Genomic DNA, 16849 nt, shown 5'->3' with positions numbered 1-16849 from the left:
TCCCCTTCCTCCTCCAGCTTTATTGATAGTTTAAAATTACATTTTCTATGTTCTAGGACTTCAATTGCTCTTACCATCTTACTTTAAAAACCGATTACAAGCAAATGAAACTCAGTTGTCTAAGTGATATAGTATACAAAAATAACATCTTGATTTCTGTGAAAATGCATTTATTTGCAACTCCTGAATAGCTCCAAATTGTTTATGCTATAAGCACTGATGTCTGGGTTTCAGATTGACTTTGAGATATTTATTCAAAAGCTTCCCATTGCGTTCTGTATCTTCAACATTAACATTCACTGACTGAATTACTGTTACTTTTAGGTTTATTTCAGATTTCTCTCTCTCTCTCATGGCCATTAACAGGCATGTGCATCTTGTTTGTTTACTCCCACTCAGCTATATGCTCTAGGTAGGGCCTGATGCAGATATCACTCGGTGTTAACAGCTACTGAGGTCAGACAATCCAAGGCCATTGTAATAAAATAAAAGTTATGAGGAAGTTTAGACACTTCCAGAATTTCATTCCTCCTGCATAGGATCACTTCCCTGTAACCCAGAGAGGGTTTTTGCTGGTCTGACTCAACTCTTCCCACTCATCAATCCCTATTCACCAGTGGCACGGAAAGGGGGTTCTTTAACAAAGCATTATACATAACACCTCTACCAAACTAAACATAAACATTTTTGTAGTTAAATGCAGAAAGTTGATTTTTCCACCCCTTTCCTCCTTTTACACGGCAAGTAAAGCTCACTGGCCTGGGAGTAGCCTCTATCTGCCAACCTTTGGCCAGTGAAGAGGATTCAGAGAAAAATAATACAACCATCAATCAGAAAAAGGAGGGGCGAGAAAGGAAAATAATTAGGCTGTAGCTTCAATTGTGCATTCCCGTGCAAGGTGCCCTGACTCGCCGCAGCGGTAGCAGTTGACTTCGCTGGTCTTGCTGCAGTTGATGGCTACATGGCCAGTTTCACCACACCTGCAAAAGCAAAGGCTCTGTCAGAACAGCCACAACACTCACAGGAGCACTCCTACTCTGTCCAGGAGATTGCCTACTTCAGTTTCATGCAACGCTAGTTCTGCATTCAAGGCTTCTGTTCCAGAATTCTCTGTATCAGTCTGTCTTCAGCAGAGCCATGAACTGCTCCCAAATGACCAACTCACATTAGTCACCGTATGTGCCAGAACCACTGTACATCAGCTTTGTGTGCTGGCAGCATTTTTTCCCAATTGTGTGATGGGTTTTGCCTGTTCCCAATGCTTATGGCCTGCTGTTTAGCCTTGTTTTGAGAATAATTAGTTTTAATTCAAATACACCATGTTTTCTCTCCTTCCTCCACAGAAGGGAATGTTGGTGGGGGTGAAGAATACTGCTCTCAGGAACGTGCTGTTTCTGGTATATGCCTGCATTCAAAAACCAGACAACACTCTGAAGAAGATGGCATTTCAAACCAATTTAACACCCACTTCTATTCACTGTTCCCATAACCAAAGCATCTTCAGTGTGTTCCTGCAGGGGCTGGCTGTGCCAGTCAGCTGGGCAGTACAGCTGGGGTTTGTTAGCTCTGGCAGAAGACACAGGGTACCTGCCTCTGTGCTACAGCTGAGTACATCCTGCTACCTTCTGCAAAAGGACACAACCCCTTCTGTACAGCTCAAGTGACTCAACACCTGCACTGGGCATCCATCTAGAGATACATCATGGACTCTACTCCACCTTGTTTTTAAGTGTTCAAGCCTTAGTTTTGAACAACAGTGAGTAACTGCTCAAACCAACTGTATTTCCTAACCAAAACCAGAGATGCCTCTCACAGCTGTCTCCTGTCAGTCCTTACCTATAGCATTTCACTTTGGTGCAGTCTTTTTGAATGTGCCCAAACTCTCCGCAAGAATAGCACTTCTGCTCGTCTGCGTGGTCGCAGTCACGGGCCAGGTGGCCGGGCTTGCCACAGTTGTAGCAGCACTGCTCCCTCTCCCTCTTGGGCTCCTTGCAGTCCTTCGCAATGTGGCCACCTCTACCGCAGTTATAGCAGGCTTCCACAATAAGAAAACATACCAAACAAGACTATAAAACCTTGGTAGCGTGAGGGGCAGCATGCTATGAACAGGGCACATGCACAGCTTGTTCCCAGGGAACCCCAGCACCCTTCTCTTCAACCACAGAGCTCTCCCTGTGGCACTGAAGAGATGGAATATTTAGTGATACTTACCATCCTCCTGAAGGTCACAGTCCTTGGCAAGATGGCCAGACTCACCACAGCGGTAACAGATATCCGGCAGAGACGAAGACATGAACTGAAAGCCTGCTTGAAAAGGGTAAAAGAAAAAAAAAACAGCTGTAAGTATTAAGTTCAGAATACTTTTAAGAATCAATCACACACTGAATTGACAAGCTTGCTTCACTCTCAGAGCACCTGGCCAAACTCTTAGGTAGAGACAAATTTCCCTGGTTCTTATTACCACTTTGATTCTCAACTTCTTGACTTGGGTCTGCCAGAGCCTGGTTTATTCACTGCACATAGCAGCCAGCTGGAGTTCTGCTGTCCAAAGAAACAGCACAGCACAGCCACCACTCACCTCTGCCGCGGCTCCTCATCCCACGGCCACGGCCCATCCCAGTGGGGCACTCCCGGGCCCAGTGGCCAGTACGGCCACACTTGAAGCACTCGTTGCTGCTCATGGCTGCAGATCACCTGTCTGAACAAGAAAGACATTTCTGAGCACCTTCTGCTCCCCCAGCCAAAGGCTACATTAAAATGAGAGCTTGAGAGGTTTCCCAGCCCCTCATCAAAGGCAGTCGAACTATACAGGACTTCCAGGTAAGTCAGTACTTTCTTGTACAGTATCTGATCATGACCACTGAAACCACTGCAGAGGATACAAGTTTGAAACAAGGCTCCACTTTGCTTTGAGTAAGGCAGCTTTGAACAGATAGTGTGCTATGTAACATTTTCTCTAATTATTTTGTAGCCACCCTTTACTTCAAGAAATTCCAAAATGTTCAGGTAGAGGGAAAAAGAGAAGGAAATCTCTTAAACTACTGTAGTAGCAGCCTTAATGTTATTATCCCTTTCAGTAAAGCACATTCTTCCTTGTTACTGAGAGTTAAATTTAATCTCTACGAGTTTTTTCCTCCTGGTAGTTGTTACATTTTCTCTTGAAGGACCCTGCCTGGCAGCTACTACCTTTACTGACTGGAAACCAAGTATAAGAATAGGCAGTAATAAACCTGAAGTATTCAAAAGCCCTTTAGCTTATCATTTGAAGATTTTTAGGTCTTTTATGACCTAAACAGCACTTTAACTCTGAAATGCAAAACTACAGCTTGTAATCAACCTACAGGTCAGGATGCATATTCCACTCCAGGTATACATGAAAGAAAATGCTTTAAGATGTTAGGACAGCAGACACTTGCCAACTACATAAAAGGCCAAGTGGGCATGGAGGTCAGTACTGCATGAGCAGAGCCAGCCTGCATAGCCCACAGTGCACAGGGCAGGTTCTAGACTGTGCTCACACTGCCATACCTCCCCTGAGCTGCAGGACACCCACACAACACCTCCAGAGCCAGAAAGAAAAGAACAAGGAAGCTACACATTTAAACTGAAGTCTTTTTTAAAGCATGCTTGAAGACAAGTATAAGACTGGTATAAAAATACGCATGTTAAGCTTTGTTTTGATGAAGTTTCCTGGAGTTTAAATATCTCACATACTCTCTCCCAATTCATTATTCTTTACCCAACAGAAGTAGAATCATTATCTGGCATGTTTCACAGTTTACCTGATCCCCCTTCAAGGTAATCCCCCTGTAACCCTACAGTCTATTTATGTTACAAAATTATTCCCCTCCTCCTAGACCTCCAGCATCCCAGATTACAGGAATATCCCAAAAGCTGAGTTTTGAAGAAAGCCACTACAGGAGCAGTAGAACAACACACGACCTCCAGAAGGAACAAGAATTATCTCTTGAAAACAGTGTGCATCTAAACATGAATTGTTATTTAGCTATTTCCAAAGTACCCCAATGTTCCATAAATTTTTTGTGGCTTTTTATCCACTCCTCCCTTGAAACAGTTCCTCTCTCTCTGATGGTCTTCTGCACAGAAATAGTTATTCCAACCACAGCAGATGGGTGAGAATTTAAAATACAAGAGGTACATACTCTAGCATGTCATCTCTAATCCCACATCTAACTTCCAGCTGGACCGATTGATGGATTTTGCCCTCAAAATGAAAGATGGCCAGATTAGGGTTAGGAGTGAAAAGCTGCAAGAAGGCCTTAAACACATCTAAACAAAGTTCAAACGACTGGTTGTTGGAGCACTTAGAGAGATTCACTTGATTTCACAGATAACTCGGTGTTCTCTGCTTCATTTCAGTGTTCAAGATTTCCAGCCTCTTCTGAGGACAGCCAGGGCTGAGCAGTGCCGGCTCTGCTGGCAGCAGCTGGCACTCACTGTGCCATTGTTTATGCCTGTTTTCATAGCAACCGTGTTGACACTGCAGAACGGGAAAAACATGGGCACAGCCAATTGCAGGAGCTGGGCTCAGGCACCAGAGTGGATGCTGCTTTTCATTTGCAAGAGGGCCAAATCTCTGTATTTTATATATATAATCTTTACTTCATTACAACTCTTTTAAACAGTCCTCACATTAGAGCATTATCAAATGGCAACATAAAATTATTAAAAAGAGCAAAATATTAGGCACCAGCTGTAAGAGAACTGCAGCACATCTGAAGAGACTCCCAACCATGAACCTGAGACTCCTGCACGAGGTGACAGGACTGAGACCCGCTGGCAGTGCCCCACAGGAAGCACCGACAGAAGCAGCTGGGTTAACTAACACATGGTAAAAGACAAATGTCTGACAGGTGAGCCAGACCTGCTGCAGATACACAGCAGGGCAGCTTTTATATCAAGATTAATGGCAACCTACAGCTAGTCTGTCCTCCTGCCAGTTCGGGACAGCAGCTTCAGGAGGAACAAAAGCTCACTCCTCACTGCCCCAAAGGAATGTCAATACTGAAGTTTTACATCTGATTCAGAGGATTTTTTTTTCCTTTTTAACTGCCCCTTCAAAAGAAAAACCTCAAGTTTCTCTTCCTCTGCTATACAGCAAATTGGTAAAGACTGCACAAACTGAAACAAGTCTGAAGTCAAGCACTAGTCTCTGTGCAAGGGTCCTTCTAGGCTGGGATTCATTTAAACACCTCTATCTTCTGAGGCTCCTTTCCCCACCCTGAGCTCAACAGCAGTGGAAGGTTGCAGCTGCCATACAAACATGATTACAAAGCATGCTGCTTCATCCTCAGATTCCTTAAATGCCTCCAAACAGTTTGCCTGAAGTTTCTCTCCACCAGTATTTCCATGTTAAACTTCTGCACCCATCCTGTAAAGGATCTGGAACTGCAAATGGGCTCTCCAGTGAGAGGTGGATGCAGCTGACACTGGTTTTACTTGCCTGCATCCTAACAAGCCTAACATAGGACCGAATTCCCCAGCAACGTGAACTGTAAGGGTTCAGTTTTCAGAGAAAGCCAACAGCCACCTTTAAGGAGCAACATCCAGAAAAGGCTGATTCAGAAGACAAGCCCTTAAATGGAGAGCCTCCAAGCACTCTGGACACCATTACAGTTTTCAGTTACTTCCAAGAGAAAAAAAATGAGCACAGTAAAAACCACCCAAGTTCAAACACTTCTCTCACTTCTCTGTTAGTCAATACCCCTCCATTTTGTCATCACAGGCAAGTTTCCAGGAGTTCCTTTTATCTATCAAGGCCACCTTAAGTAAGCCTTCTGTAAGAAAGCTACCTAAGTCTTCTTGGAAAGTTTTCAGTCCCAGCTATCACTGTTTTCTGCAGCTCAGATGTGTTACAAAAAGCAGCCTGTCCTGTCTGTCCATGTGTCATCGTCCCCTCCCTTCTTACATACCAGAACCGGATTTTTACCTCACCAGGGCAGGAAAAGTGGTAATGGAAAACAAATTACAACTTCAGCCTCATCTAGCATTTCTGAGACAGGTCAAATACAGCAAGGCACTGCCTCCTGGATTAGCTTCCAAAACTAGTCAAAAAACTCAAGTCTAGTTGTGCTTTCTCACCTCAAACCTTACCTTTCTACAAAAGGGAGAAGGCACTTATTTACCTGAACTCCTAACGACCTCTGTAACTGCAGCTGGAACCTGAAACATGATGATTCTCCTACTTGCAGGAGACACCTCTGACACAAGAAGTTTCCTGTCTCATCCTGTTTTTCTGTGGCTTTGCAGTTAATACATATTCAAGACTCTGAGAACAGGAGAGGTGCTAATCTCCAGCCTTCACGCATAAGATTCAGCAATATTCACCCCTGTTTTCGTAGCCCTTTTCGACCTGATGATGTAAAACACTGCCACAAAGCTCCACTGTAAGACTCTTCATTTTATATGGCTTTTAGCCTACATGCCCTCCAAATAAGTTGTTTTAACAAACTAAAATACAACCAACTTGGGTCCTCATAGTAAAAGGAAGCTGAACTTCACCTCTGAGATTACTCAGGATTGTTCTGGATACCAGCAGTTCCTTAGGATCCAACAGCCCAACAGAACATGAGCAACTCCCTTCACTCTACCCCAGTGCTTCTTTTGACTTACAAACAGCACCTGCAGCCGGTATCAGCAGAACTTCACTCCTTCAGCCAAAGCACAGAGCAGATAAAAGCCACTGCTCCAGCCAGCACATGCAAAGCCTCCAGCCAGGCAGCTCTAGCAGAGGCACCGTTGGGAAATCAGCAGGACCTTCCCAGGCTGCTGTGACCAACCCACAGCACCACACCTGAACTGGACAAGCCAGAGCTGAGCATGATGAAACCCCAATGTGACAGGAAGTACAGCCCTGCTGTCCTCTGGAGCACTGAAGAGCCAGAAAGGCCTGCTAATCATAAGCTAGCATTTCATTTCAAAAGAGAAGTCAAAGTATTACTCATTTTACAAGATATACCATCTGTGAGGTTTATTTCCTAAGCAATGTGTTGTAATAATTCTTGAACACAGGACACATGACTGTCACCAAAGCCACTCAGTATTTAGCAGTTTATTTCCATGTTGTAACCTGAAAACCTGCTACAGTAGAGTTAGTGATGCTCCCGTCTTCCTCTTCTGTTCTCACTAGAACAAGATACAAAGTTAAGTATTCTGACCAGTAGGTAATAGGACCTCCATTCTGAAATAAACTAGTATGAAAATTCAAGGAAACCTGCTGAAGGAAAAAACGAATCTCTATGCTCCACTTGGGACCCCTCAATACATTTCACAGCCAAGCTGACCCAGGACTGCTGAACATTAACTAAGATTCAAGAGCGGACAGAAACCAGGCCAAAAGGACATCATGACTCCACTTAGACCAGTAATTCTTAGATATCTCTGTTGACACAAACAAGAAAGAGAGCAAAAGTTCATCAAGGAGTGACTCAGTAGCACTTTCTGCCTATCCATACTAGTTAATATGGAAAGAGATAAATTATGTTGAACAAATATGCACATTTTCATCTTCCCCTTTAATTTTTATGCCTATCTGTATGAAATTTTAAACTTAAACACCATGAGCAACATGAGAGGCTTTAAACATAACATTCAGCCCAGACATTAACAAAGTTAGTTAAAATGGCAGGTTAAATCTGTAACTCTCAGGAGTATTGCAAAGCCCTAGTGAACCTATTTAACCTCTTCACTTTGAGGACGGATGCAGGATTGCTACTTTAGGCAAGTCTGCACTGAAGAAGGAACCACGGACGAGGCAACCCCAACGCTGCGTGGCAGTGGGATCACGTTGTGTGCACACAGGAAATCAGAACTCACTATTAGGTTTAATAAGCGTTGTGATAATACCGGCTCCTAAATGACTAACAGCAGTTACTTGAGAACTACGTCAGACAGGAACTCAAATAAAAGTCCGCCCCACAGCCCGCGATCTGCAGATGGCACAGACTAATTTTCCTATCCATTTATAGGTCACATTTGGATTTAGAGCAGGCCATCCGTGCCTGTGGCAGGAGCAAACAGTTGCGACACCTCGACCCTCTGTCTCCGGCAGCGCCCCACACGTGGGGAACCACGTGGTGCGCGGGCCGCGGCCCCGCTCGGCCCCGCCGACGGGACTTCAGCGGGGACTCAAAATCCAATTAAAAAAAGAAAAATAACGATTTTTACAATAACAGAAAGGTTTGAATTACAGGCCGTTCTCCGCAGTTTCCAGACTCACAGGACGTTTTTTACCCCAAACTCGCTGGCTCACGGGCGGGCCGGCCGGGCTCCCCCTCCCCACGCCCAGGCGGCCACGTGCAGCGCTGCCCCGGCCCCGCCGCCCACCACCCCCGGCCAAGAGACCGAGCGTGAGGGCCCTGCGGGCCGCGCCCGGGCCGAGCAAAGCGGCTCCCCCCTCACCCAGCGCCCCGGCCTCCCTCCCCCGAGCGGCGCAGGCTCCCTGCGCGCTCCCGGAATACAGACCTGACTCACCGGCCGCCGCCCGCCGCCCTCACGGCTCTAGCGGCTTTCACGGCCACCCCGGCACGCCGTACGGCCGGGAATGGCGCCGGCGCCCGCCCCGCCGTACTTTCCCGCGCGCTAGGCCAGAGTGCGCCAGCGCCATCGCCGTCCCGCGCAGCGCCCTCGCTGCCGCCTCGGGACCCCGCGGGACACCCGGCCGCTCCCCTGAGGTCCTCTCGCGGCCCCTCGGCGGTACCTGCAGTCCGGCTCCCCGCGGCCGCGGCCCCCGCACGCCTCAGGTCCGCTCGCTCGCTCGGCCCCACCGGTCCCGCTGCCTGCGCCACACGCGGTGTGCACACGGCCCGTCGGCTCACCCCGCCCCGCCGCTGTGCGCACGGCTCGCCGGAGCCGCCTCGGCCAATGGGCGCACAGCGCCGTTGCGGGCCCGCCAATGGGAGCGGCGGACGGGGACACCCAGCCGTGGCGGCCGCGGGGTGGGCGGGGCGCGCCTCCCGCGCGCTGGCCGGGGGCGGGCGGGGAGGTCATGGCGGCTCGGGGTTCGCGCTGTTCCCGTGACTCACCGCCCGCGTCTGTCCGTGTCGCGCAGAGCGCAGCCCGGGCACAACGCAGCCTTGGCGGCGGCGGCGCACTACTACACACACCTGAGCGGCTGGTGGGAGCGTTGGACTCCTTACCCGCCTCACTCCCTGCCTGTTGCTGCCCGGCCCGGCCTGGCCTAGTCCACTCCTCTCCCCGCGGTGACTCCATGTTGTACCGAGGAGCCGCGCTCAGCCCCGCTCCTCTGTCGCACAGATCCCCGCGCCGAGCCGGGCAGCCCAAAGCCTCCAGGGGAAAAGCCCGCGCGCCCCAGCGGGACCTGCCCGGGACTTGCCGCCTCCCCGTCCCCCCGCAGCCTCCTCCAGCTAGGACTCCCTCAACCTCCATCCCGCTCCCCGCGCCGCCCTGCCCGGACACCGCCAGGCGCCGGTTTGGCACTCGACACAGCCCCCGGTGCGGGTCGGGGCTGGAGCGGCCCTGGGGACCGGCATAGGCCGGGGGGAGCGGGCAGCGGCCGCATCCCGCCCTCAGGCGCCGCCGCCATCTTGGCAGGGCGCGGGCGCCGCCGCGGCGCAGGAAATGGAGGACGCGGGGCCGTGAGGGCGCCCGGGGCTCTGCTCGGCACCGCCCGGGGTTCCCGCAGCGCCCGGGGCTCCGCTCGGCACCGCGCGGGGCTCCCGCAGCGCCCGGGGCTCCGCTCGGCACCGCCCGGGGTTCCCGCAGCGCCCGGGGTTCCCGCAGCGCCCGGGGCTCCGCTCGGCACCGCGCGGGGTTCCCGCACCGCCCGGGGCTCCCGCAGCGCCCGGGGCTCCGCTCGGCACCGCGCGGGGCTCCCGCAGCGCCCGGGGCTCCGCTCGGCACCGCCCGGGGTTCCCGCAGCGCCCGGGGTTCCCGCAGCGCCCGGGGCTCCGCTCGGCACCGCGCGGGGCTCCCGCACCGCCCGGGGCTCCCGCAGCGCCCGGGGCTCCGCTCGGCACCGCCCGGGGTTCCCGCACCGCCCGGGGCTCCCGCAGCGCCCGGGGCTCCCGCAGTGCCCGGGGCTCCGCTCGGCACCGCCCGGGGCTCCCGCAGTGCCCGGGGCTCCGCTCGGCACCGCCCGGGGCTCCCGCACCGCCCGGGGCTCCGCTCGGCACCGCCCGGGGCTCCCGCAGCGCCCGGGGCTCCGCTCGGCACCACCCGGGGCTCCCGCACCGCCCGGGGCTCCCGCACCGCGCGGGGCTTCCACGCGCGACAGCCCAGAGACCGCAGGGGAAAAAGTTCTTGGAGCTGCTGAACAGAGTTTGCTCTTGGCCTGTATGCGTTCGCGAAGCTCAGAGGATGTTTTACATAAATCTTATCCTTTTTGCCTGGGAAGTTTGTAAACGAAATATTGGCCAGCTATTACCCCAAATGCACTCCTACGTGGATTGTGCAGCAAGTACAACGCACTAGCGTTGCCCACAATTAGTTGTCATTGTTCTGTTTAAATGTCTTTCCCTTCCTGCTCCTCAGGTACAAGAAACCCTCACCGAGCCCCTGGGCTCAGGAATGAAATGTGTGAGAAGCACTTTGGATTGACCTTTCCTCAAGCTGTAAATCTAATACTATGGCACTGTTAAGTTTCTTTAATTAGACTATGAGTAACAACGTGTGTCTTTTCCTCCCTGTTAAGTGCATCTCATTTAAGATGGACTTGGGTTTATTTGTGTTTTGAGTGCTGTGTTTGCGTGTCTGTGTGGTGTGGTTTATAAAAACATGCTCTATTTTCTACAGACCTAAACCCATCCCGAGTTTTGAAAAGGGGATGAACCTCTTAGTAAAACTTAAGTGTCACCAACGGGCTTTGAACTCAGAATAAAATTTTCCCCAGTAACAGCATTTCTTCCCATTAATTATTTTTTAAATCTTTACTGTCATAATCCTAATCCAGCATAATTTTCATGGCCTTTGGTTGCCTTGGATACATTACAATCCTGTTCACAAGTAGTCCCACTATTCGTTTCAATCAGTTACTGCTGTTTTCAGGTGATAAAGGGAAGAAAAATAGTGTGGAGCTAAGAAAGTGCTCAGAACTTATAAATATATTTTTTTTTTTATTGCTTGAAAAACCCAAGCAACAAATCAATGTCACTCACAAAGGCTGCAGAAACAAAATCATATATCATCATTTTTTTAATGAAATCTTTACTTTTTCTGAAGTAATAAAACCTGGTTTCTCTCTGAGTCTTTGTAATAGGTCTCAGGAATTTCAGACTGACAAACCTCTTGTAATAAAACTTTTCTGACTTCTTCTTGTGTTTTGCTTCTTGTACTTCTGGAACTGCCCATGACCCCAGGAAACTCCAAGCTTAATCTTGGTGGCACCTGTAGACTTGCTGTCATAAAAAGTTTTTGTGAATGATACAGCTGATAAATTGCCCTGAGCAAATCAAAAGTCTATCTAAAAGAACTTCACAACATCCCCTGGACTCTCCCTTAGTTGAAGTGGAAGCAGGGTGCAGCAGTGAGTGCAAATGCTTTACTCAAGAAGTGTTAGTGCTGGTGACACACCAATTAATCATCCTCTGTAAATGCACTGCCTCACGTTCAGCTCCAGTGTTCTTATAATACAAGATATTTTTAGCTATGTTTCATTATAATGGAGGAAATTCTCCCCCAGCAGATAGTAAGAGTCTTTCAACAGCATTTAGTTTGTGTACTTGCCTCAAGAATTAATTTGGCTTGCTGTATCTTCATAAAACTTGTAATTCTTGTTTTGCTAGTTTCTCTTTGATATTAGGCAAAGGATAGTTTTGCAGTTAGAGAACAAAAGTGAGGAGCATGACAATGATTCCTGGCTCAGTACTTCCTACAGAAAACAAAGGAGACAGAAAACAAGGTGGAAACACAGTCTTTGCATTTCTTGCACCCAAGGAAAATGCAATTTTATGTCAGGTCCAGTGTCTGCCCCAAAACTCCCAAAGCTCGAGAGCAATTTGCAAACAGCTGTGCTCAGGGGAGTTCCAGTGCCTTCCCAGCTGAAAGTAGTCTGTTGTTTCAGCAATACATCTTTTCTAACACAGAGAGTCCTTAGAAGTATTGGACAAAGAGCCAAATCATTTTAAGACCAAATAAAACAACAAATCAAAATTTGCAACCCGTGTTGTTGCATTGTTTTCCTCAGTGGTTGGAGCTGTGCGGAGAGAACTGATGCAGTTGCTGGCTGATTATCATTCCTTTTCTTGAGTGTGTCTATGCTAAATTAGCTATATGCAGTCTTCTAGGGCAAGATTAGTCTGGTCGAGGAGAAGCAATCACACTGATTCCAGATGCTTAGTCCATTTTGATTTGTTATAATTAGGCAATGAGATTTCCAATAATTACTTATTTAGTGTATATAATAATAGGAGAGTGATGAGCTAGCTCATGAACTGTTGCACAGATAGATATCCACATTTAGAATCAGGCAAAAAGAACTTCCTTTGCTAACTAAGAACTGCAGCTACACAATCTTCCCTCTATTTCTCTAAGGGATTGAAGTGAGTTATTCAGGAAGTCCTGTACATGGTACAAGGAGGGCCCTGCAGGTTGGTGTCCCATGAGAACGGGAAGGTAAAAGTGCAGATTAAGTCACCATCAGGCCATACCCGACGTAACCAGTGAGGAGGAAGTGTCTCAAAAAAATATCCCCTAAAGCACATTCTGTGACATGGCAAGAACATGCAAACCTCCTTGTGCTGCTCTGTTATTTTTTAAAACAACCTGGAGTAACCTGCTGGCTGCCAGCTGCTTGGGATGCTTTTTTACACCGTGTCCACCTTCCGGGTATCATTTCCTTTGGGCACGCAGACACCTCAGCACTGAGGCCAATGCTGTTAAACTGTTAAACTGGCTACAGTGTTAAAAATCCCATCAGCATTTGGTGGCGTGCGTGGCACTGCAAAGACCTCTGCTGCAGGATGGCTCTGACACCACACCCCCACAAATATTTTAGGATAACCTCCAAAACCTGGAGTGCCGGAGGCACTGTGCCGTGAGAACAGCAGAGATGTTTGTGTGCGCGCTGTTGGTGTACTGGTGTCTCTCTAAAACGGGAGATTGGACTGAAGGGGCAGATTTGTGATTCTGCTGTTCTGTTTCTGAGCAGCGCCCTGCGGGTACCGCGGACACTCCGGAGCCGCGGCCGGGGTGCCGGGGCTGTCCCCGGAGCGCTGCGGCTCGCTGGGGCTGTTCTCAGCTCCCTGGCCTCAGGCATCTGCCGCACTCAATCCGCAGCCCGGGCTCCTCCCTTGCTCCAAATGCTCTTCACACTGCCCCCAGCCACTTGCACGAATGATTCCAAAATTTGAGTTTTACTGATGAGGAATCAAGTGACCAACAATCTCTATGCAGTGTTTCTTGCAAATGCAATAAAAAGTATCAATTATTAATTTAACATGATTGGACTCGGTAAACCCAGGCATTCTGTCGCAGACACCAGTTGAATGCTTGTGGCATTCTGTCTACTCTGACAGGGCGTCTCCTGAGCTGTGATTCTAAAGGATCAGATCCCACAACGGAACCTTCTCTTTGCTGGACAGTCCTGATGGGCTGGGTCAAATGGATTTTGGAGTCTCCACTTGAGATTCATAACCAGCCCACCTTGTATCAGCGTACTTTTGACATCAAGCAACTGTTCCTGACACCAAAGGCTTCACCTTGTTATGTATGATTATGATTTACACCAATGAAATATTGTTGTATTGTTGTATGAAGGGAAATATGATTTGGCATGTATAATATTTAGTTATTACAAAATACACACACCAGCACTGTGAGCTGCCACCCCCACGTATTTGGTTACACCAGAGCCAGGTTTTTTTGGACAATGCCTCATTTAAAATTTAATACATGTGGCTAGTCTGGAGATGGTCTGTCCCAAAAGGCGATACTGGAACACCTTGGAGCTGATCATCCTGGTACAAATTGGGATCGCTGGAGTCCTCCGGGCTGATACATCTGAATGCCACGGTTCCCATAACCTCATCAGGAAAAAATGTTCACACCTGGACCTGGATTGTTCAACCCTGGCTCAGAGAAAAGAACTTCATGAATATGTGGGACTCTGAATAGAAAGAAAAGGCAGATGGCTGAAATCCTGGCCTTGGGCAGAAAATTTCCTATAAGAACTGCAGGGTCCAAAAGGGTGGTGTGTGTGTCCAGGGGAACCTCTGCTGAGAGGCTCCTTCCTGTCAGGCACCCAGTGCCGAACCCGGGCTCAGCGCTGTCCTTTTCTTTGTGGCTGTCTCAGAGAGAATTCGATCCTAAATAAATTTTTTTATTATTTCATTTTTAATTTGGCTGGACTAATTTTCATTTATAACAACTTTGTTGAGGGGCCATCTCCCCATGACTGTTCCAGTTAACTCTGGGAAGGAAAGAGAGTCTTAGGGGAAAAATAATATGTCAAGAGGGCAGTGGCAGAGCAGAGACATCCAGGTGCTGGAGCAGCTTTATTGAGTTTTACAGAGCTGGAAGCAGAGGAAATGGACTGATATAGGCTGACTTGAATGAAGAGAGTTCAAGGCAAAGCTGCCTTGTCCTTTCACATTGCTGTGGCTCCCAGCAGCAGGTTCCTAAACTAGTTTGGATGCAGCAATTCTCAGCTGGGATCCAGCGCTGAAATGAGCTCTTTATCTGCACTTGACCAGGCTCCAAGTGATTTCAGTAAGAGGAGGCTGAGTCAGGACTTGGCTATAGGTGGATCAGAGCCTTTGCAGTGTTTATTTATTAAATATCTCCCATCTGGTGTCCTGTTTGCAGCCTGCCAAAGCAAAAGGGATTAAAAACCTTGCCCCCCCTCAACATCTCATTACTGAAGGAATGAGTATAACTTTTTTTCCTCTCTACATTATTCCTGGAATAAGCTGTCAAGCAAGCAGTTGAGTTGTTGCACCTTACTACTACTTTTGCCAAGAAAGATTTAGCAGCATGATAATTTAATGGAAAATATTATAGCTACATTCCTTTCAGACATAAATTCTCTGCAGAAAGATAGATATCTAATGGGAAAAAAAAATCTATGTTAATATTATTGCAGTGATTTATCTGCTTTATTGTTTTTTCCAGTGATGTGTTTCACCCAAAATAGTGCAGAGGATACAGGAGAGTGAGCTAAGTGAGGTTATTCCACCTCATGAAATGTGGATATAAACCTGACAGCATCCTTTCAGCTGCATTTAACAATACATAGAAGTACAAAAATTATGATGAGAAATACACTTTAAAAAGAGATGTTCACCTAAAGCTGTGCAAAGCCATGCTAGGGATAGGCCTGTCAGGAAGGAACGGTGGGAGTAACTCGCAGGAGAGGAGAAATTATCTAAGAAATGTAAGCACTGCCAGCAACAAAAAGATAACTGAATTCCATGGTAATTTCCACCAAGCAACAAATGAAAACAATCGGGCTTTACCAACAGAGATGACAAACAGTTCTGTAGTTCCTAGAATATTTGTATGTGCTAAAAATAAGTGTGGCTCACTTTAATTGCATGAGAAACTACAAGCTGAGGATGAGTAAAAGGTCATGGAAAGGCTGTCTTAGAGGTAGAAAAGCATAGGAACAGGCATATCACAATTCACAGTTGTGACAAAGGTGTGTGTGTGAGATATGTTGTTAATAGAGTTGCTTTAGTTATGTTATAGGCTCAAAGCTGGAGCAATAATGCAGCTGAGGCAGTTTTAAAGGTTAAAAAAAAACCCAGATACTGTGGGGTTCCCCAGCAGTGCAAACATACTGTATTTGGAATTGTAAAGGTGAAAATTTACAGGTGAAAACTCCTATAAGTTGCTTTTACTTTGACTTTTTTTCATGTGAACTCCATATAAATTAAATAGAAATTAAACCATTTTCTCCTCATAATTGTATCATCATATAATTTTACAGTGGTAATTGTTATTACAATACAGAACAATTACAATAATGTTTACCATTTTCAATGCTAGTTGTTTGATTCAGCCAAATACAATAAAATCCTCAGCCTAAATGCTCTTGGTAAGTGACAACATCCTAAACACATGAAGCAGCTTTTTCTGCCCAGTTCACACAGCTGGGTCTTGCTCTTCTCTTGGGGTGTTCTCGAGTTGTTCTAAGGATTTCAGTCCCAGAAATACAAATGGACATTGCAAAACCTTTCTGAGGTCTTGGGGTTTCACTGGTTTAAGCAAGACTTTTACTTAGGAAGGAACTATCTTCATTTCCTAGGCTTCTCCTTATTAACATGTGTAAAGTTTAACTTAGTGAACAGCTACCAAAGTCTTGAGTCTCAGAAAAGGATTTATTCATAAGCACATATGGCCTGCTATATAAATGCATAGTTCATAATTCATAAAAGGTGTGATCTTCTCTGTATAAATAAATGTTTTTCTTCTGTTTTCCAGCTTTTTGAATTGATTACTTATAAAATCTCGTGGTGCATTCATAGGGAATCTAGGAATAGCTCTCTTTGGCACATACACTTAACACTTTCACATAAACTCTGATTTGAATGCAGAAGGGGCTTCCATTCAACCTTTCAGGATACATTTGCCAGTGCTCTGTCACCTTCCAGGTCCTTTCTTCTTTTGCTAAATACCCCCAGTTCTACTGCTCAGTGTGAGGAGTGGCTATTTCTATGTTGTACTGTCACACAGCAGATTTTGCTTCCCCTGATGATTTTGCTTCCCAAGTGATCTCCGGAGTGGCTGCAAACCCCACTTACATGTTTTGTGTGACTTCAGAATTACATTCAGTGCAAAATCCTTTTTTTTTTTTTCCCAGGAAAACAAGCTTTATTATAAAATAAATGGCTACACAAAACCCTGCTCCAAAGCACACCCCATTTATGCATGA

At 47.3% G+C, this 16849-nt stretch overlaps 1 protein-coding gene across 8 annotated transcripts; it reads right to left on the bottom strand.

The window, feature by feature from the left end:
* On the bottom strand, positions 1-8818 carry CNBP (CCHC-type zinc finger nucleic acid binding protein). Of its 8 annotated transcripts, none has more exons than XM_021530447.3 (5): positions 8720-8818; positions 2579-2698; positions 2212-2307; positions 1837-2035; positions 1-980 (listed from the first exon to the last, which is right to left on the bottom strand). In XM_021530447.3, exons 2-5 carry the CDS (start codon positions 2679-2681, stop codon positions 863-865), a joined length of 516 nt encoding a protein of 171 aa, XP_021386122.1. In that variant the 5' UTR covers positions 2682-2698; positions 8720-8818; the 3' UTR covers positions 1-862. The 8 variants fall into 8 exon arrangements, with proteins under 8 accessions (XP_021386122.1, XP_085446913.1, XP_021386124.1 ...); XM_085590787.1 differs by having other exon boundaries at positions 1837-2039; positions 2213-2307; XM_021530449.4 differs by having other exon boundaries at positions 2212-2304.
* Between the last annotated feature and the right edge of the window lie 8031 nt (positions 8819-16849).

This window comes from Lonchura striata, chromosome 12, assembly GCF_050655825.1.
Source record: "Lonchura striata isolate lonStrDom1 chromosome 12, ASM5065582v1, whole genome shotgun sequence".
Lineage (NCBI taxonomy): Eukaryota > Metazoa > Chordata > Aves > Passeriformes > Estrildidae > Lonchura > Lonchura striata.
The sequence above is the reverse complement of the archived record's forward strand: the minus strand, read 5'-3'. Positions and strand labels throughout refer to the sequence as shown.

Coding starts and splice junctions, on each gene's coding strand:
- CNBP (XM_085590787.1), bottom strand. CDS start 2,681: ATGAGCAGCAACGAGTGCTTCAAGTGTGGCCGTACTGGCCACTGGGCC. Junction 2,308..2,578: donor GATGAGGAGCCGCGGCAGAG/GTGAGTGGTGGC, acceptor ACCCTTTTCAAG/CAGGCTTTCAGTTCATGTCT. Junction 2,040..2,212: donor ACTGTGACCTTCAGGAGGAT/GGTAAGTATCAC, acceptor TTTCTTATTGTG/GAAGCCTGCTATAACTGCGG.